The sequence below is a fragment of the Bufo gargarizans genome, chromosome 11 (genome assembly GCF_014858855.1).
Source record: "Bufo gargarizans isolate SCDJY-AF-19 chromosome 11, ASM1485885v1, whole genome shotgun sequence".
NCBI lineage: Eukaryota > Metazoa > Chordata > Amphibia > Anura > Bufonidae > Bufo > Bufo gargarizans.
Genome location: NC_058090.1, coordinates 91261785 through 91283543, shown reverse-complemented (window position 1 = coordinate 91283543; position 21759 = coordinate 91261785). Strand labels below are relative to the sequence as shown.

Genomic DNA, 21759 nt, shown 5'->3' with positions numbered 1-21759 from the left:
ATGGTTTGTTGGAGAAAAATAAAAAAGAATAAAAAAACATACAAAATTGGCATGGCTCCATCCATAACGACCTGTACTATAAAATTAATACATTAATCTGTCCTGAATGGTGAACACGGTCAAAAAAGCTCCCCTAAAACAATGACCGTCTCCTGCTGCTACAATAGCTGCTTTTTGTTCATCCTCCCTCACAAAAACTAGGAATCGAAAAAATTGTAGGTACGGTACCGATGAGAATACAGGTCAACCTGACCAAAAAAAGTCCTCAGACAACTCCATTGATACAAAAATAAAGAGGTTATGGTGTCTGGAAAGTGGAGGTTGACAAAGCAAAAAACTGCATTCTTATAATGTATCTTTATGGGTTAATTCTTAAAATACATAATCCTAAGGCGGTTCCTAGCAGAAGTCAGAGGAGTCCTTGCCCTCCGTCCACTCCATGTCCTAGTTTCTTGTGTTGAATCCTGGACGTGTCTCTGCATGTGTGCAAAGAAAAGAATACAACATACTGTACATCAGCTCCCAAGGGGTTGAAAGTAGACTGCCCCTGTAATGACCAATCTTGAAGCTCTTGGGCGCTAAATGCAAAATCTGTACCATGGTCTCCACCTATTATGTACCATTTATAAAACTGGTGTCATCCTATGTACCTAAAGTGACACTGTGGGCTCCAGGGTTTCAGTATAGTCTGAGGTTCCTTGAGTCCATCAGAAGAAGTGATCCTACTTTAGGACACCACAGAAGGTCTAATATCCAAGTCGCGTGACCACTACGAATCCTAATATTAATTTTATAGCTGTTTTAATTATTTTTTTAATGTCCAAAAAAATGGGAAATATAATGGTGAAGTTTGAAGAATATGTGATCAGAAGAACTCCAGGGTCATCTTAGGCTTTGGAAAAGTATAAAGAAAAGATTTGCACATCTCATGTTTGGATCCAATGTTCTGATTAAGTTCTCACAAATGTTTCCATCTTCTGTCATTAATGTATCACACCACCGAAATGGGAGCTACATGGTGGCAGAATAACTACAGGCACCATAGAGAGTTTCATGAAGGAAACCATCTCGTCTCATATGTTTGATCTGGGTGTGGTTATAGTGCCCTATGGGTGATGACCTAGTTTTGTTGGGCAATTAACATCAAAACATGTGTCAACATAAAACACTACCATAACACAAGAGTTATGAAACATGTTATATACACATCACTTATTAAAGCAGAAGAGAACCCCTTCAACTGTGTACAGAAAGATCTCAATGGGAAAGTACATGCATTATAAGAAGTAGAGACATCTTGAGAAGATATAACTTCTGTGTAAGACAAAGTATTATATATATATATATATATATATATATATATACACATATACACATACACACACACACACACACACACACACACACATATATATATATATACACACCATCCACACAGTGAGCCAGCTGTGGTCCAGTAGGAGATAACATGCTAGGCAAGTGTCAATTAGATTTGAAGTCTCTCATCTGTCTGACATACCTGACAATACCTGAAATGGTTGCCCTTCTACATCACAGGATCATACATGAAATGGTTACCCTTCGAGACCAGTGATGGCTTCTCATGCAGACCAAGGACCATACCTTATGTTGTTGACGTCTTAACGCAGATGCCATAACTGAGATGGCTACTCTACCACACCAAGAGCCGTACCCAACATGGTTATCCCTCCACATCAGGGAGCTATAACTGAGATGGTTATAGAACCACACTAGGGGTATTACCTGAGATAGTTACATCTTCCTGTCAGGGATCATATCTGAGATGGTGACCTTTCCATACCAGAAGGCATGGCTTATTGAGTTGATCTTCCATCCCAGATTTTTTATTTTTTAATGAAAGCCCGAGGTACATACTTTCTACACCCGTGCATCAAAACCATGCAGTGTGCCAGACAAAAACGTGCACTAGGTCACGGTCCATTACAGGCCCTCTCCATAAGAGAAGGGCCCCCCATAAACCAATTCCAGATGCCATACCTGAGGTGCTTACCCCTCCACACAACAGACCATAGCTGTTATAGATACATCTCCACACCAGAAACAATATCTGAACTTATTAACACCTCTACACCTGGGACCTTATCTGATGGTTATTCCTCCAAACCAGGAGATCATTTTGAGACATTTATTCCTCCACACCAAAAACCTTATCTGAGAGGGTTACCCCTTTAAATCCATGGATAATAACTGAGACGGGGATCATCAGGAACTATCTGTTGATGGTTATCCCTCCACATTAGGATACATAATTGAGATTCTTAAGCCTCCAGGTTTGGTACATGATATATCATATTTACTGATCGGGAATCTGATGGGTACAGTCAGAAAATGTTCTCCAGCTCCTGGCTACATGTGACTAGACCTTGAATTTGATACCCCTGATAAATGATTGGCTGAAGATAATTACTCCAAGACCTGTACACAAAACTAGTTAGTGTATACACACCCATTGATATGTCACACAGAAAATAAGAAGTAATAGGATAGTAGTACATGGTCTAAAGAGCTCCTCTAAAATGTAGAGAGCCTCAGACAGTGCCCGTGCAATCAGAAGCAGGGCAACAAAGAAAGCTGTGGTCTCTGTAATATAATCTTGTAGTATACCCCCAATAACCCTGATTGTATGATTTGTATCTTACCAAAGAATCTGGGGGAAGATGGGGAACCTTTAATTGCCCAATTGGTATGGCATACTTAGGAACTAATACTACACAGGTTAAAAAAATCTATATTTCAAAAATTAAAAAAGGCAAAATCAATAAAAAAAACACACACATTTGTATAAAAATAAACTTTATTAACTATAAGTCCATAGACATAAAAAACTATAAGTCCATAGACATAAAAAAAAATACATATTTGTATCATCCCATCTGTAAAACCCGTACAAAAGCTCTTGGCATCATTTATGATGACTGGAGTATAGCATAAAGGAAGAGTGCAAAAAACAGCTGTAGAATTGCTTTTTTGTGCATTTTTGTCAAAATAGAAGTGTGTATATATATATTACAAATTCATTAAGCACAAAAACATGGCACCAACTAAAATACAACTCAAGATGCAAAATGCATAAAGCCTCATGCAGCTACAGACTGTGAGAATATGAAGAGGAAGAATAAAAATAAAAACAAATGCTCAAAAAGCCAAAATTGGCCTGGTCCTCAAAGGACACACTCCAGCAAAATGCATACACTGTGGAATGACTAGTGTAGGTTCCGAGGGGGCGGAGCATAAGACTGAGATTCTCTCTTTAGTGATCTTCGAATCCATATATTATGCTCCACCCCCTCGGAACTCACACTAGGCATAACAGTGTATATGTTTTGCCTTGAACATTCCTTTAAGAAGCATATTTTCAACTGTAACTGTTCCTGACCCTCCTGGTGTTCTCCTACACCAAGGGGAAAGTGTCTGTTCCTTAAATGGGTGGTAACAATGTCAGAGTCACTCCAGGTAATGCTGCACCCAATGGAAGAGGTGGGATTTTTATATAACCACCTACTACTCAGATGGAGGCAGTTCCTAGAGAACATCATGCTACTTTACCATCGTTTTTACGTGGGTGGGTGCACCACTGCGCTATATATGACTGCTTCACAGTCTTCATCCTTATGTTCAATCCTCTAATGAAAGAAAACCAAAAAAGTAATATATCTTTACAGGAGTTACCGAGCTTCCTGCTATTACCACTACAGGGAGCTAAATGGTTTTGGACTTTGAGGTAGACATTCGCTTCAGTGCCAGCCATCTATAACTTTACAGTCTTCAAAATGTGGTCTGAGGTCTATATTAGACTCGGGGTCTGAGGTCTGGCTTAATTTTGGGGGCTCTACTTTGTGATGCAAGAGCATAGCCTTGGAGGCATGGTATGAGGGGTGTGGCCAATATAAAGGAGCAGCGCATAAAAAAATTAAGCGGTAACTGATTTTTACATCACTTGTCTAAAAATAGGACAACGTTGTCCACAACCGTATCTTACCTGATTAATATAGCTTTTAGGAGCAAAATCGGTGTAATGTATTTCTTCCATTTCTTTTGATTCTATTTAAAAAAAAAAAATAATGTTATATTGTTTGGATGAGAAAAAAAATTACTTTCATTCAAAAACAGCGCCACACCAGTCCACAGGTTTTGTGCGGTATTGCAGCTCAGCCCCTTTCACTTGAATGGAACAGAGCTGGCATGCCAAGAACAAGCCATGGACTGGCGTGGTATATCATACTAGTGCTTTCTTATGTGGCAGAGGGGCCTATAGGCACCGTGGCCTGGGCGTGACTTCTGTCTCTGCTACCTATGGCTACCATTTCAGCGTTTCCTACAAGTTTCTCTCCAGTAGGGAATTATTGAAGCAGGCCAACACAGTGGATGGTTGTGCATGATCGTGAGAGGAAGCAGTCGTCAGCGAGACCTCTCCACTACAGATGCCCCTACAGGGGAAATGTATTAGTAAATATCTGCCATTTAGATGAATGGACGTCTTCGTAAAAAACATAGATGGGTTAGGTCTTCCAAAATGAATTTGCTGGGTGCTACGATGGTGTCCAGTCTACCAGAACATTTACACCATAGCGTAAGGTCTACCAGGAGGAGAAGTGGTTGCACCAACCTGCTGGAGAAGCTATATTCCCTATCCCAGGACTACCTCCACCTCTTTTTGGGTTGAAGAAACCAGCCTCAGATATGGAGGGAGCAGGGTCTGAACAGGAGGTGGAAGAAGCCTGGAAGGTAGGCGTGGTACCAACCAGTTCTGAGGAGTGCTTCCATAACTAGGTGCACTAGATATGTAAGTAGGGTAGACATTCCACGTAGGGTGTAGTGCATGATATTAGCAGTTACACCATATTACCTAATATAGGGCGCCCGTACATGTAGCATTTGAGCTGTGTGTCTGGTAACTGGGACACTACTGGTGCAGTTTATAGCCATCCTATGCAGGCCAGGGTGGCACATTGATTATCCACAAGATAGAGGAGAACAAACTGACCAGTGGGGTCCCCTATCAATCGCAAGAATAGGGTTCTAGTTCCCCCCATCTTAACGAGGTTGCTGATTGAACTTGCGCGCTACCACACTATTTGTTTTCTCTGGGGAAATTTTATGGTGGAAGGGCCGGCCTTAGGGGTGTGCAACCTGTCTGACTGTACAAGGAGCATCAACCTTTCCTGTTGAAGGGGGCACCATAAGGAATTCTAATGAACGGCTGACGTGATGACATCATCAAGGGCCGTGCCAGATTTCGAGCTAGATCTTTAAGCAAGATGGCGGCGGCGCGTCGCGAGCAAATAGATAAGGTAAGTATGACTTTAAAAAAAATATTTTTTTACAATGTGTTATAACTGTCAGATGCCACGATCAGCGGGTTCAATGACGATGGGTGGCGCAATCGCAGTTCCCTGTCGTTGCACCAATTACTTACAAAGAAGTAATCTTTGTGATGAAGTAGTTCGTCACAAAGAGAATTGTTTTGTAAAATTTTGTGAATTTTTTAATACTTCTCTAATACAAAGAATACACAATTTAAAAAGACAATTCATCTAAAAATTACCTTTTCTCCTTTTATTATTTCTTTTAAGAAGAAGAAAATATCCGAGAACCATTCCCAGGATGGGTAAAATCGCTAAGTAGAATAAGTAATAATGACGCCCTTCACCTGTAATGGGTAAAAAAAGATTGAGTACATATTACGAATGCATGCAGTATACTCAATCATGACATAGTATGCAGTAAGCCCATGAGCTCCCTCTAGTGGAGGTGGAAGGCAATCAGAATTTTACCATTTAACGCTATGGTTATGCAGGAGATTTGGATCTCTGCGTCAGGAAAAAAAAGAGCTACCCCTATAAAGATATATTAAGATTTTAAACAACACAGAACACTGGACCTAAAGATAGGAAGGGGTTTAGAGATGGACCTTCACTATAGACGTGTAACTTAAAGGGAACCTGTCACCAGTTTTATGGTGTCCTAACTAAGGGCAAGATAAATAAGTGACTGATTCTCTTAGCAAAATGCTGGGTCACTTTCTTTAATTGACCCAGTCAATCTACCAACATCTTGTATTGAAAAGCTCCAGCTGATAATGATGAGTCCTGAATATTCATGAGCTCCTGACTCTCCCCGCCCACCTGCTGCTGAATGACAGTTATTTTCCATAGGAATCAGCAGCAGGTGGGCAGGGGAGTGGCTATAGCTCTGAATTAAATATACGCTGGACTCACTGACATCACGCTGGACTCAAATCAGCTCATTAGCATGCGGCATCTTTGTGTGTATATTATGAGGTAACCATCTGTCACACCAGTAAGTGAATACATCTAAGGCACTTTTTAGTAGTTAATGATTGTATATAATTAGTTACATTATAATCAAATATCCACGTGACAGGTTCCCTTTAACATGTGTTTTGTCTTAAGGCATGGTCTAATATGATTTTGTCAGGCCAATGGCCATAGTAACTCACTGGCAGGCTAGGGCTGCCAATGGTGGGACAAAGTGAGTGCCTCGAGTCCCACGGTCACTATTTAGAGGTCCCAGCTATACAGCAAGTATTTAAAGGGTATATAAATTAACTCTTTCCTCGCACCTTTGCTTTGGTGAAAATAGAGGTTATTGAAACAGATGCTTGGTACATTAAAGGAGATGGTCTTCTGGTCGGCTGGGTTGCGGACTATACATGTGACTTCCACGTCCTGGTGGTCCAGTGGTAGTGATATCCAGATGGAGCTTGCATTGCTTTTTATATCCTGGTACTCAGAGTCCCGGCGTGTGCACTTCCAAGTATATAAGAAATCTGATGTATTTGATGGGACAGCACAATGGAGAGTCACATTACATTGTTCTGGGTTATCATCCGTCACTTCAGACCATATAGCTGGGAAGGGAACGGGCTCTGTAATTGGAAAATAGGACATTTTCTGTTTGATTTATTAAGCCTCCAATACATAGTGTTAATCACAATTCCCTTGGTTCGTTGTCACCCAAATCCAGTGTCACCCAAACCCATTACCTTGCCGATTTTCGCGTAAAAAAAAGAATTTAGAATATAACGAATTCGAGAATATATGACGAATATTCTACAAAATAGTGACCTCCTGCCGCTCATTACTAGTCATAGTTTGTTGGCTGCAGGTTCTGCATCATTTGCAGTCTGGAGGGTGTATATTTAGTTAGGTAATCACCGGCAGGGCTTACTGAGATCGCAGCCCGCAGCTGTCTGAGCTATCCCAGGTGATATGTATTGTCTTTGGGGAGCAGTCAGCTTATAGTGGTCCAAATGTGCACATCCCACGTGTACAAAACTCAACATAAGGCAAACATGGAGTCTTTCTCCTAAAAATAGTTCAGCCTGGTTACTAAGGGAAGAATTAGGATGTGTGGGAGCGGGCAAACCTTTAAGGGCACTTTTAATGGTATGACTTTAGGCATCTGCTTATTCTGTTATAAATGAATCCAGAAAAAAGGAGATATATCTATTTACCATCTGCACTCAGTTTCCTTAGTATACATAGATGAATGCCATCTAGGCCAGGGGCTTTATCAGCATTTTGTAATTTGCATTTGTAGAACCCCAGACCTGGGGGGAGGGGTGTACTAAGAATTGTATATAGTTGTGCATTATGTAATTTTACTGTTTGTTGGCAGGCACAGGGTGGTTAACCACTCGTCTCTTGGTGGATGTGGGTTGGTTCTGCTCCCTGTCAAGGGAGTTGCTAAGAAGCTACAGAGTGAATAGGGACCTACTTGCAATGCTCCTGTTACCTAAATCTTCAGAGGGAACCATTCCAAAACAGTCCTCAAGTGAAGCTTTGAGAGTCCAGACAGCAGAAGTGCCACTTCTGCATCTACAGACACTGCTGTAAAGTGAGGGACTACAGCCAAACCACCCATCACCAAACAACTACTAGGTCAGCATCACCTAAGTGCTGAATTATCACCAACCAACCTACCTCAATATCCTTGCTGCTGCCAGAGAAGTATTGCACTAAAGCCTGATCTTACTCTATATGTTTTAGGTTCTACATAAAAAGGACTTTGTTACATTTAATTTTAGACACATTCTTCAGAACTATAATTCCACTGCACCGATCCCCAGGAAGCGAGGCCTAAGGGAGTATACCGTGAAACACTTCATCAAGGCCATTACCACTCCTATCCCCTACCATGGCACCTCATGGGATTCCTTAACATTCATTTTCCTACACATTTTCCCCTGCTTCTTGCGACTTACTTTATTTCACTTTAAAAGGGTTAACTTGAATTGACTCATACTGTTATTGCGTAACTGCATATTATATGTTTGTTGTGACATACAGACGTGGACAAAATTGTTGGTACCCTTTGGTCAATGAAAGAAAAAGTCACAATGGTCACAGAAATAACTTTAATCTGACAAAAGTAATAATAAATTAAAATTCTATAAATGTTAACCAATGAAAGTCAGACATTGTTTTTCAACCATGCTTCAACAGAATTATGTAAAAAAATAAACTCATGAAACAGGCATGGACAAAAATGATGGTACCCCTAACTTAATATTTTGTTGCGCAACCTTTTGAGGCAATCACTGCAATCAAACGCTTCCTGTAACTGTCAATGAGACATCTGCACCTCTCAGCAGGTATTTTGGCCCACTCCTCATGAGCAAACTGCTCCAGTTGTGTCCGGTTTGAAGGGTGCCTTTTCCAGACTGCATGTTTCAGCTCCTTCCAAAGATGCTCAATAGGATTGAGGTCAGGGCTCATAGAAGGCCACTTTAGAATAGTCCAATTTTTTCCTCTTAGCCATTCTTGGGTGTTTTTAGCGGTGTGTTTTGGGTCATTGTCCTGTTGCAAGACCCATGACCTGCGACTGAGACCAAGCTTTCTGACACTGGCTAGTACATTTCTCTCTAGAATTCCTTGATAGTCTTGAGATTTCATTGTACCCTGCACAGATTCAAGACACCCTGTGCCAGACGCAGCAAAGCAGCCCCAGAACATAACAGAGCCTCCTCCATGTTTCACAGTAGGGACAGTGTTCTTTTCTTGATATGCTTCATTTTTTCGTCTGTGAACATACAGCTGATGTGCCTTGGCAAAAACTTCGATTTTTGTCTCATCTGTCCACAGGACATTCTCCCAGAAGCTTTGTGGCTTGTCAACATGTAGTTTGGCATATTCCAGTCTTGCTTTTTTATGATTCGTTTTCAACAATGGTGTCCTCCTTGGTCGTCTCCCATGTAGTCCACTTTGGCTCAAACAACGACGGATGGTGCGATCTGACACTGATGTTCCTTGAGCATGAAGTTCACCTTGAATCTCTTTAGAAGTCTTTCTAGGCTCTTTTGTTACCATTCGGATTATCCGTCTCTTAGATTTGTCATCAATTTTCCTCCTGCGGCCACGTCCAGGGAGGTTGGCTACAGTCCCATGGATCTTAAACTTATGAATAATATGTGCAACTGTACTCACAGGAACATCTAGTTGCTTGGAGATGGTCTTATAGCCTTTACCTTTAACATGCTTGTCTATAATTTTCTTTCTGATCTCTTGAGACAGCTCTTTCCTTTGCTTCCTCTGGTCCATGTCGAGTGTGGTACACACCATATCACCAAACAACACAGTGATTACCTGGAGCCATATATATAGGCCCAATGGCTGATTACAAGGTTGTAGACACCTGTGATGCTAATTAGTGGACACACCTTGAATTAACATGTCCCTTTGGTCACATTATGTTCTGTGTTTTCTAGGGGTACCATCATTTTTGTCCATGCCTGTTTCATGAGTTTATTTTTTTACATAATTCTGTTGAAGCATGGTTGAAAAACAATGTCTGACTTTCATTGGTTAACATTTATAGAATTTTAATTTATTATTACTTTTGTCAGATTAAAGTTATTTCTGTGACCATTGTGACTTTTTCTTTCATTGACCAAAGGGTACCAACAATTTTGTCCACGTCTGTATATCCTGTTCATTTGCAGAGCGCTGTGGAAAGGGTTAATGAAGACAAATACTTTTAGGACTTTCTAGCTAATAATGAGAAGCTGGTAATTTTTCACAGATGTAAAGAAGTTTTGGAGAGAAAAAGACTTGTTTACTACGAAAACCAGACAGACTGACCTTTTAAATGCCAGGTGCTGCTATGTTATTACGTCTGAAGACTTGTTTTTGTCTGGAAAAACTGCTGTGTCATTGCCACTGAGTATCATTGAAGCTCTAATGCAAGTCTATGAGAGATGGAAAGCTTAACATTGTATTTGTTTGTGCTGAGCTTCTCCACTCCACCCCTCCCACTAGAAGGTTCTAGTTCAGCTAGAAACTGTATATAGGGGAAGCAGTTAGAGCCCCTAGTGTTCTGCAGTTAGGGTACAGTGCTTAGAAGAGGAGACTCTGCCAGACTATTGAGTGACTAGAGGAGAATGCTGAGACAGGGATACATTGCCACAGACCATGGTACACCAGCCCTGCCACTAAGGAGCCAGCTGGACTACTGAGCTACAGACTGTGGGCCTCCAGCCTTTGGCCAGGGTACCAGCCTTCTGAAGAGAGAGAGAGGGACAGCTAGCTCAGGCCTTTCCTCAGCATGAAAACTCTTCTTATACCAGGGAGGAGACTGGAGAAGCTAGCCCTATGCCTCGCCTGTATTGTTCTGCAACTGAAATCCTCCAGTAAAAAAAGCACACTGGTTACTGCAGACCGTGACTTTCTGGACTCAATTCCCATTGGGGTGCACCACTCCTTACCATCCCTTCCGGAGAGCAGTAAAATGTGGTGACACCTCAATGCTGTCGAGGTGACCCAGCGTAGAGTTGGGGCCAACCCAAACCCTGCCACTGCACATACGACGGCTTCAGTGAATTGTGGGGTGGGGTCTAGTCCCTTTGTGCACCTCTGCTTTCCAGTGCTGGCCACTCCCCTCAGTGCAATTAAGCCCTCATTTGCATAATGAATGAAAGCATTTTTTTCAGGAACACTTGAACCAAGTCTTAGTTTAGAATCAGATACACATCAACCCCGACTGATGTTCGGAGACAGAGATATGTCATCTATGTACCATTACTCTGCTGACACCACCTTGCCAATATTTTTTTATTTATGACCTTTTTTGAAGAGTGATTCTTTGTAGACGTACCATATACAATCAGTTTGTAGGATATCTTGTCTTCTTTCTTGTCTGTATAATGTATAGTTACAGAATATATCCCGGCATCCCCTTTCCTCAGGTCATTAATCCTCAATGTGGCGCCATTGTCCGGTGTCTCCAGTCTATTATGGAACTCGCTATTTTTTATATCCAGGCGATTATTTGTGAAGTGAACAAGAATATAGGTCTGAAAAATCCAGAAGATCTCTTGTATGGACGCTGCATGATTCACAGGAAGTACCAGATCTACAGACTGGTTTGTTATCCCATGTACTGGGAGAAGGACGTTGGGTTGCCCTGGAAATGAAACACAGACAGGGAATTTAATGTATAGAACTTGTCTTGCCAAACAAAGATTCTCCTGTGGGCCAGTTAGAGGTCCAGACTGTTGATCTGTTCACTTTGGTAGGTGCCAGGACTGGTGTGCTAATAGGCTGCCAGTTCCTTACCAGATCAATATATTGCCCAGACACATCATGCAACATTCTCCTTTATAGCCTTCCGTGAAACAGGTTACCTGGTGAACCCACCTCTTAACCTGGGTCCACTCTACCAGTCCATTTTTGGGAAACCCATTGTCCAGCAAATCCCATTTCAGTATGCTGACAATAACATACAATTCCATCCACCACCTGCTCCCTCCATACATCACCTCAGATCTTCCACTGCCCAACCAAACATAATCTCTGGTCCTCAAAAAATCTTCTTTGCAGGAACGTTCGGCTGCAGGTCCCTATACTAAACCCCTGAGATCTCTGCCCATAACTCTTATCTTCCTCTCCTCCATTGCTGCAGCACATAGGAAGACTTTGTAGTACCATATGATGGCCACACACATGGTGCAGATAACTGAAAGTCCAACTGAGGAAGGGATATTAGGAATAGAGAATCTCACTGGTGTTCATGTTCATCACTAATTGTAAGCCATGGGAACCATTGGAGTAGTCTATTTCATTCAGTCTAAATACTAATATATCTCCTTTAAGATAGGAGTGGACCCTACTGCCTACTGTACCCCTTGTGCAGGTTGTATAAGGGAGCAACCCATCTTTTTTTCTCCATGTAATATAAAGCCTCTGACCAGTGTCATAGGTATAGGGGGTGCAGGGCTAGCAGACAGGCTAACTTTCCATCTTCGATGATCCTTAGGAACCCATGACTGTCGTCAGTTCCCTTGATGTCCTTCGTTGGACCACTTTTGCTGGGTGCTAACCATCACATTATAGGAAGATCTAGGACCTGCCATTTTGACCTAGTCCTCTACACATCACAGCTTGTCCCATGTTAATTTTGATCAGATCCTGTTCACTTGTTGCCTGATATATTGTGTTCCTGCACTCTTGCAGGAGTATGTTGGGTCCTGAGCTGTCAGTGAGAGCCGGGGGTTCCCCATGGAGAAAACAGTATTTCTGCTGCCTCTATTGGACCCGACAATCCCATGATTGTGGGTTGTCTACGGGCAATGCAGAAATGCTGGCCTTGCCAGTGACTGGTGACAGGACAGGAGGTGATCTCCTCCATAACAGGCAAAAAAATAAATATATAAAAAATTTAATTAAAAATGTCCCTCAGGAGTCTTTTCTGACCTCTTGGTGGACATATTATCCAGCAAAAATATTCTCAAATAAGCTAAAAATAAAAAGAAAATCAACTAAAATTCTATGTAACAAAATATTTAATTAAAAAAAAAAAAAAAAGTGCATTAAATTACGGTATATAAATTTTGTTTTATATGGTTTACTTATTTTTGTAAATGTTACATGAAGTATATTTTATTTTATTTTTTTACTTTTGTAAATATTGTTACATAATATGTATTTTAGTTTATATTTTTGCTTATTTTTGTAAAAAATTTTGTTGCACGAAATATGTAACAAATTTTTTTTACAAAAATAAGCAAAAATATAAACTAAAATACATATTATGTAACAATATTTACAAAAGTAAAAAAAATAAATAAAATACACTTCATGTAACATTTACAAAAATAAGTAAACCATATAAAACAAAATTTATATACCGTAATTTAATTACAAAAGTAAGAAACTTATATAAAAATCAAAACACAAGTAAATGTCAAAAAGTCGTCAAACTCCCATGCCAACCCGAACCATACGACCGGCACAAAATAGGGAACCCATCTTCATCCTTTATTTTGGCATAATGTGTACGTTTAAAGATAAAAGCACAATAATATTTATAGAAGTAAAAATGAAAAAAAATTAAAATAATAATGTTTAGTTAGACTATTAATAAATGCTGCACACATAATTTTGGTAGCCCAACAAATAAAAGACTTGACGTAGTTTACATGTAGATTTGTCTTGTATTTTAGGGTGGAATCGGAAAGGAAACCTGCAGCATAAATTGATATAAATTGATGTACTGGGTCTACTCAGCACCATAGGCTCACCGTGGACTATCTGCTGCGGAGGTGGCAGTGTTATATATGAAGAAAAGTTGAAGTTAATAAAAAAGTTATTTCAAGCATTTGGTGTGTTCTATAAACCTACTGCTTCCATAGAAAGGCGCTAGAGGAATAAAAGCAGAGTAACAAACAGTCTGGTTGGACTAAAAAGAGATCTAAAAATTCTTCTAATGCCATAGAGCAAAAGGCACTGCCACACTGCTCACCTTCTGAGATGACACATTTTCCTGCAAGAAGAACAGACAGGGTTTGTACGATACCTCCCAGCATGGCTCTAGGATCAGGTTCCAATCCAAGGGTTTCTGAGAGATCAGTTGTAGGAATCCCAAGAACAAACCCTCCAGAATATTTTGATGTTAACCGTCAGAACGAGGAGATGAAAAGCAAAAATACAATTCTAATACCAGAAACAGAAAACGCCCAAAAGGAGGAGACGCTGCTGAGAACATGGAGAGGCTGTGCTAGAGATCTATCTAAACAGTGGCATCAACAATAGTATTCTATAAAATAAATAATAGTTGTAGTACCCTGCAGTCACCACCAGGGGGAGACAGATTTACAGCTTTCTGACCAGTGGGAGTAATATCGCTTGCACATGGGATTGACATAATTCAAATAATAAGGTCTATTCCTCAGTACTGAGCTTTAAAGGGGTTATCTTCATCAGTGTCGGATGGGGGAACTTAGGGCCCACCAGTGTAACTGATTCTGGGGGCCCACCTTAGGGCTCCTGCGCAGAAATTGGGAGGCAGTGTGTGCTTTTGGGTGTGTTTTTAAAATCAGTAGGATAGGCAGTCGAGTAGAGGAAAACGAAAGTACACTAGCAGAGCTAAATCAATACAAAATGTAGCGAGCCAGAGCGCACACTAGTTGTTTCTTGCTACACAGTTACAGGCTAGAGCTGCGCTAAAGCCCGCCCATCAGTGCCGGCGACGTCACCAGGCTTCTTGCCAGCCCCATGGAGAGCCTGGTTTGCCATCGGAACTCCGGAAAATGCCTTTGCCCTGCGCGATTTAGCGCAGGGCAAAGGAGAGCATCGGAGCATGAACTGCTCCGATGCTCATGTCAGGGGGGCTGCCTGGGTGAAAATGGGGGAATGTTCAGGTTCAGCTCTCTCATCCTTCACTGCCAGCAGCTGGGAAGTTTAGAAGATACTGTGGGGCCTCCTGTACAATTTACACCAGTAAGAGGCTTCATCACTGTGCGATACTACCACCTAGTGGTTACAATAATTGTCCCTCCTGAGAAACAAGATGAATAATTACTCCTCAATCTTATCACTGGGGGCCTACCGAGCAATCCCCCACCTCCCCGATGTGCCAGTCCGAGCCTGGTCTTCATATGCCTATCATGGTGATGGGCCAGGTGGTTTTTGGATATGGGAGCTCTGGAGCAAGCCTGCTCTCCAGAGGAACATATTTTTGATCAGCATGTTCTTCAGGGGCAGAGCTGGGCTCTAGTGGGATTAGCAGGAATCAGCTTGGCCTGCCCACATTGTCTCATATGCGATTTGATTTATTTTTTATATATTTAACCTTTTGTTTTAGAAAGAACTTAGGACTAGGCAACCTCCATCTCTTGACCAGTTTGGTCCCAGAGGCCAGATCCCTTCAAATCATATCTTTATGGCATATCCAGTAAATGTGGGAAAAATTGTGGAAGATCAATTTAAACATTTGGAAGAAGACAATGTCTCAATCCCCTTGAGCTGGGGAGAAAAGAATATTTTAACCTGCAGGTTCTGCGGGGGTGGAGCTTAGCTCCAGTGCAAGCAGCAGAATTCTGCTTAACCTTAATTGTCTCATATGCGAGTTGATTTTTCATGATTCTCATGTTTTGTTTTGGAAAGAACCTAGGACTTCGGTCTCTTGACTACTTTGATCTCAGATGCCAGATCCCTTTAAAGTCTATCTTTATGGAACATTCAGTAAATTTGGGAAATTTGTGGAAAAACCTTTTAAACATTTGAAAGAAAACAATGTCTCAACCCCTAGTTCCTTTTTAGCTACTGATTTTATTTAGTATAAAAAGGTCTAAAAAGTCCCTGCAGAAAAAATATTTCAGGAAGAAGATAATACAATGTGGTCCTTCATCATGTTTCCATGATGTGGTCTCATGTGATTGTCCATCAGATAAAATTATGACTCCATCACATGATGTTTTAAATAAACCCGAGTTTCCTTGTTCTCAATTTTTCAAGATGATAACATAACACTTAACCACATAGAACATTATAACGGCTTTTATTAAGTTTTCACCCAACAGTCGCCAAATCAGACTTTTGAGTGAGTGGTAGATACCTTGTGGAGCTAGAGTGGCACACCAGTGGTGAAGAAGCCGCATACCAAACAAAGACTTAGTTCCTAGAGTCCATTATTTCATTAGTGCTGACTAACCTGAAGTGCAGGGTCTAAGATCCTCCCATTCTTCACCCTTAACCAATGCAAGCAGTTGGACATCTAGTTCACAAGGGTAGTCCCCATTAGAAGGTCACACTGCAGGTAGCAAATAGCAAGCTTGGTTAGGGATGTGGTCTAACAGTTCTAGGTCGATAACAGGCAGTTAGTAAATGAAATCAGTAAAAGGGTTAGGAGTCAGGACAAAGAGAATCTAGGAAACACATCAAAGGGACTGATAACCAGGGAAGGAACCTATGGAACAGACCTTTTTAAAGGTCTGTGGACAATGACATCAGACGCAATGGTCAGGTCTCAATCATGTGGCAGGAGCTGCCTTAAGTACAGTTTAAATGGGGTTTTCAGATTTTTTTTGAATACTTCCCCTAGTATTGCTCTACCTACTTGCTCCATGCCACTCCATTCAGGCTCAATGTCTCCCAAGCGGTCTTCACTAGACTTCCAGTCCCTGCATGGGCATTTCCTGCATGGATGGGGTCATGGTGCGTAAGTAATAGTAAGTATAGCACTGTTTACAGGTCCCACGGGGGCAAATGCAAACAGAAATCCTGGAAAGCCCATTTACATTGGCAAGTGGACATAGCACCAGACATGTGGTAGACCCCCACAGTCATAACAGATTGCATCTGCTTGCAGTCTCTGATAAACACAAAAAAGGTTCAGATATTCCAGTTTTCACACCAGCCACTAGAGGGCACGGAATAAGCTGACTTTTCCGGTTTTCTGCAGCTAACTTGTAAGCTTTGCTGTGTAGACTGGGACAGATCCAACTGAGGAGGGACAAATTCATGACAGCTATAGAAGCCTATGCGAGGCAAGATAGCAGCACTATATACCCAGCTATGGAAATGTATACAACTCACCCATCATTACGTGGTCTCAAGGGGAGGGTCTGTACTCCATCACTTTTTGGAGACTGTAATAACCCTTAAAACTTCTCTGGCAGTTGACTCCCATTATTTGCAGCTGCCATAAAGTGCACACTTCTATACTGTGAACACAGACAATATAGGAAGGAAGTGAGATTCTCCAACATGGCCATCTCCAGAAAAGTCACTAGATGGAACCTGGCTATCCAAGGAGATAAACAGATCCACTTACTAAAAACCATCTCCTGGAGGCTAATGAGATAATTGAGTGCACATCAGCTACGTACCATCTGGGGCTCATTATTTCAGGATATCACACAGATTTTAGTTGTCATAGTGCCGAAGCATTAAATCTGCTACAGGAAGAGGGGGAGGGGGAGTCCAGACCGGTCATGCCATGTAGAGAAGAAAAGCAGGAAATTGCTACCCCCACTTTGTGGTTACAAGAAAGCAGTCATAACAGTACTGTGCGGTGGGCAGAATGTTTTATGGAGAGGATATACCCACGTGGCACGGCGGCATGACAAGCTGAGCTCATTGATGCCTATGAGCTGATAAACCTGGCTGGAGATAGTTAGCTAAATCTGATTTCCGACAAATTTGGACACCACATGGACCTTCTCGGTTAATAGTAAGACGGGGGCTGCATGGTGTTATATTGAGAGACTTGGCACTGCACTGCCAGAAGGAATCCTCATGTTGAATTCAATAGGTTATACGAGATTAGAATAACTTGGCCGTGTTCTACCAGAAATGGTGGTGCTCTTGTCCATACCTTTGTGCCTTGTTACCTGCAGAACCGGACGCAGTCCATGGACAAGGTTGGCACTGTTTCTGGTACAATGCAGCTCAATCTCATACAACCCTTTAATATATGCAGTTACTATAAGTATGTGTGACCCACCAACCCCTCAAAAGTTTGGTCTTGTGTAAGACCTCAGCTATACCCCACCTCCCCTACCAGGAAATTATTACACCATCATGCCTATTGATTTATTAGAGAATTGTGTAATACCTCATTTCCCCTGCAGAGGCACTGTTAGGAAAGTGCACACTTATTGCCAGGTTCTTCCACAGATTGCAACGTGAGAGGACTCTTGTAATAAAATATTACTTTTTCAAAATCAAAGTGGTTATTTCTTGGGGTCAGGTATGTGGGGTAGTGGTCTTCAATCCTGTGCCAGTCAAGAGAATTGCTTTATCAGTAACGAGTGAGGTTGTGCTGACACTGGAAGTTCTTGGCCTTGGTAGAAAGTCTTTACCATAGGCTTCTGATAATGGAAGCCTTTATTCTGTGGACTGTCTCCGGCCATGGCAAATTATGGCTCAGAGTGGATTTAATGGTATTTTGCTTAAAGGGAACTTTTTTCCTAGTTTGGGGCCACCAAACCATCAGCATCCCTTTAAGGAGTTAGGGATTAGGCCTCATGCACATGACAGTATCCGGCAGACCACAAAATACGGTCATGTGCACAGGGCCTTAGGGTCTCAAACCTGTCCTTAGCAAACCACCTAGAAAAATAGTAAATGGAAACCGAACCTACCCGGAGAAGAGTCCAGGACTCCTCGACAGCAGCATTGGGAGCATTTGCACTGCACTGGTGAAGTCTAGGATGATACATCTCACTTTATTGTGCAATATACCTTGCGTGCGCGGTGAAAGGAGGTATAACGTCCTCACCTTCAGTGTAGCACCTGAAGCCAATGGAGAAGAGTCCTGGACTCTTCCCCTAGTACATTCAATTTTCATTTACTATTCTTCAGTGGAGGATGGATAGGCTTGATTTGGCCATGTTTGGGACCCTAAATCCCAGTTGCATAATGGCATACTGGTGACCCCAAATCAGTTGACAGGTCCCTTTAAAGAAACACTTCAGGCTGGATCTCTATGCTGTGTTATGGTTAATGCTCTGTTCCCTCAGGCCCTGCACTAGGCATAATACTTTGTATTAGCCCTGTCTGGAGTGCTCCTTTAATTGAGGGATGGAATCATTTCTGATCATTAGGGTAAAATGGTTTGGTAGATTCCCAGGAAACTTCAGCCATCGATTGTGCTGAGGGTAATTTCCTTTGCTTGAGGCTTCAGTCTTGTATAATGGATGCACATTGATCACTGCTGGACATCTCAGAGCACCTAGCAGAGCTCTTAATGGATGCATTATTGAGGAGCAGTGACGCATCTCGGCCTCGGTTTCCAGGAACAGACGTCAATGGACAAGAGGAGGCCTGGACTGCTTATCTTTCCGTATCTGGCAGTGCATGAAATTCCATACACAGAGCAGGGTCTGGCACTAATGCTGGAGCGAGAAGCTCTGCAAGTCTCTGCAAGATAAATACGTACAAAAGCGGCAGACATAGCAGCTGCAGTGGGGCCCAAAATCTAAAAGTGCCCTAATTAACAAAGGCGATACAGATGTGTTCTTGTGGCATCACTGCATTTATCTGTGCTGTGACATCACTGTGTGTATTATCCCCATGCTGTGACATCACTGTGTGTATTATCCCTGTGCTGTGACATCACTGTGTGTATTATCCCTGTACTGTGACATCACTGTGTGTATGATCCCCGTGCTGTGACATCACTGTGTGTATGATCCCCGTGCTGTGACATCACTGTGTGTATGATCCCCGTGCTGTGACATCACTGTGTGTATTGTCCCCGTGCTGTGACATCACTGTGTGTATTGTCCCCGTGCTGTGACATCACTGTGTGTATTGTCCCCGTGCTGTGACATCACTGTGTTATTATCCCCGTACTGTGACATTACTGTGTGTATTATCCTGTACTGTGACATCACTGTGTTTATTATCCCTGTGCTGTGACATCACTGTGTGCATTGTCCCCGTGCTGTGACATCACTGTGTGCATTGTCCCCGTGCTGTGACATCACTGTGTGCATTGTCCCCGTGCTGTGACATCACTGTGTGCATTGTCCCCGTGCTGTGACATCACTGTGTGTATTGTCCCCGTGCTGTGACATCACCGTCAGCGTCACAGGAGTAGTGATATCACTATGTTCATTATTATTGTACTGTGACATGACAATGTGCATTACTTAAGTGAAGAGCAGAGTCCAAAATAATCGTAAGCTTTTCATCTTACTGTTAAAGATGATAAAGCTACCTAGAGTGGGGGCCCAATTCCTGGCTTTGCTATGGAACCCCATGGTTGGGCTATTTTTACAGCTGTATTATGCTGTCCGTTTTTGAGATCTGGCACAAGTTGTAAAAACCGCAGCACAACGCTTCAGTTTCATCCCCATTCACTGTCAACGGGGACAAATCTGAAGAATTGGAAAGGAGCGCTCCAGAATGCATTTCGTTCCAGTTTGTGGCATTCTCATGCCGGACAGAAAACCGTTGCAAGCAGCATGGCACCAAACACCATGCAAGTCCATGGTGCTGGGTCTGTTTTTTATTTAAATCTCTTGTTTTTTATCTCCCTCAGTGCAGGTCATTTGTAAAGCAGTGAAGGATACTTCTATTGGTGGCTGTAGATCTGGGGTTACAACTACTACCTTTAGTTGCGATCATCTACCACCAGTATTGTCATGGTAGATGGGGATAAGAGGAACACCAAGTATACAAACAGCAACAGGTAAACAGACTAGGCCCCAAAGCTAGGGAGGAGGGAATGGTAACCTCCTAACAATCTCTGAGCCTCTCCCTGACTGCTGACAGTATGAGCAAGTCCTGATAGTGAACGAACTCATACGCTGGAACCTAAGCCCTGCTGACACTGTCGCAAACCCTAACTTAGGGAGCGGGGAAAGAGACAGCCGATACCTTCCACCACGAAGGGACCAGCGTCTCCCTGAGACCTAGAAGCAACACACGCACGAAGGAGAAAACAGGAGGACTTAACTTGAGACGAGCGGGAAGTAGAGGATCCACAAACAACCAGTATAGAACTCCAGAAGGAAAATATCAACCACAAAGTCAGCAGTAAGAGGCGGACATAAATAGAGCCTCTTAAACAGCTAACGAGCAGAACCTGTGGAGAGGTGGAATGCTGCCCACAACATCAAACAGAAAGGAAAACACAGAAAGACCTGTCAGATAGACTCATGTGCTGCAAGTCTATCCGATCTTCTCAGATCCCTCACAGGGCAGGCAGTGACAAGTATACCCCCAAACTGGTACTTCTGCTAAGAGGTTTTATCTGGGGAAAACAGACAACCACCACCATCAGTGATGACCATCACAATCCAGTCCTGCTGTTCCTAATTACTCCTTAGGAAGACCACCCAGAATGCAGGAACCTGTCCCGGTCCCAATATGGATTAATCAGGAGATGTCCTTTTACAAGAAACCTTCCTACATGTCGTTTAGTCTGGAGGCATCTGACCTATGGGGTGGTCAGCCCTGATGTGCTGCTTTTTATATCTGAGATAACCCCTCCCTAAAACTGTAGGCCAATCAGCCTTGTCCATGTCAGAGTGAGTCAGAGAAGGTCGGCTAGTTCCTCATCCAACAGATTGGAGGACTGACAAAAGGGGTGGGGAGCAGGACAACCAGTTAGGGCTGGTGATCCTGCTACTATCCTCCCTGCACTTACAGCATCACATTGCCATTCACAGCAGACTGCAGTATTGGGAAAAGGAGGATTGTATGGTATGGTTATGGCTATGGTTTGTTGAAGAACATACACTCTGTGGGACACTGACCACTGTGTTAGGACACCCACAGAACACATCGCCCAAGTGCTGCGTAATCTTATTTCGCAACCTGAAAAAAAATAGTAGAAAAAAATAAATAAATAAAAAATCAGCAGTTATGTAGGTACTGGCGTGATAGATTCTAGTGGTTTTATGGGATGTGAAATAAGTGTGAAGTGTTAATATTTCCACTATGTTCTTGGAGGTCCTCACCAGGT

General features: G+C 42.2%; 1 protein-coding gene across 1 annotated transcript; it reads right to left on the bottom strand.

The window, feature by feature from the left end:
* Positions 1-2818: 2818 nt before the first annotated feature.
* On the bottom strand, positions 2819-14525 carry LOC122922144 (SLAM family member 5-like). Its single transcript, XM_044272640.1, has 6 exons — positions 13804-14525; positions 11158-11466; positions 6626-6931; positions 5588-5692; positions 4022-4083; positions 2819-3665 (listed from the first exon to the last, which is right to left on the bottom strand). The coding sequence occupies exons 1-6, from the start codon at positions 13865-13867 to the stop codon at positions 3597-3599; spliced, it is 915 nt and encodes a 304-aa protein (XP_044128575.1). The 5' UTR covers positions 13868-14525; the 3' UTR covers positions 2819-3596.
* Positions 14526-21759: the final 7234 nt, after the last annotated feature.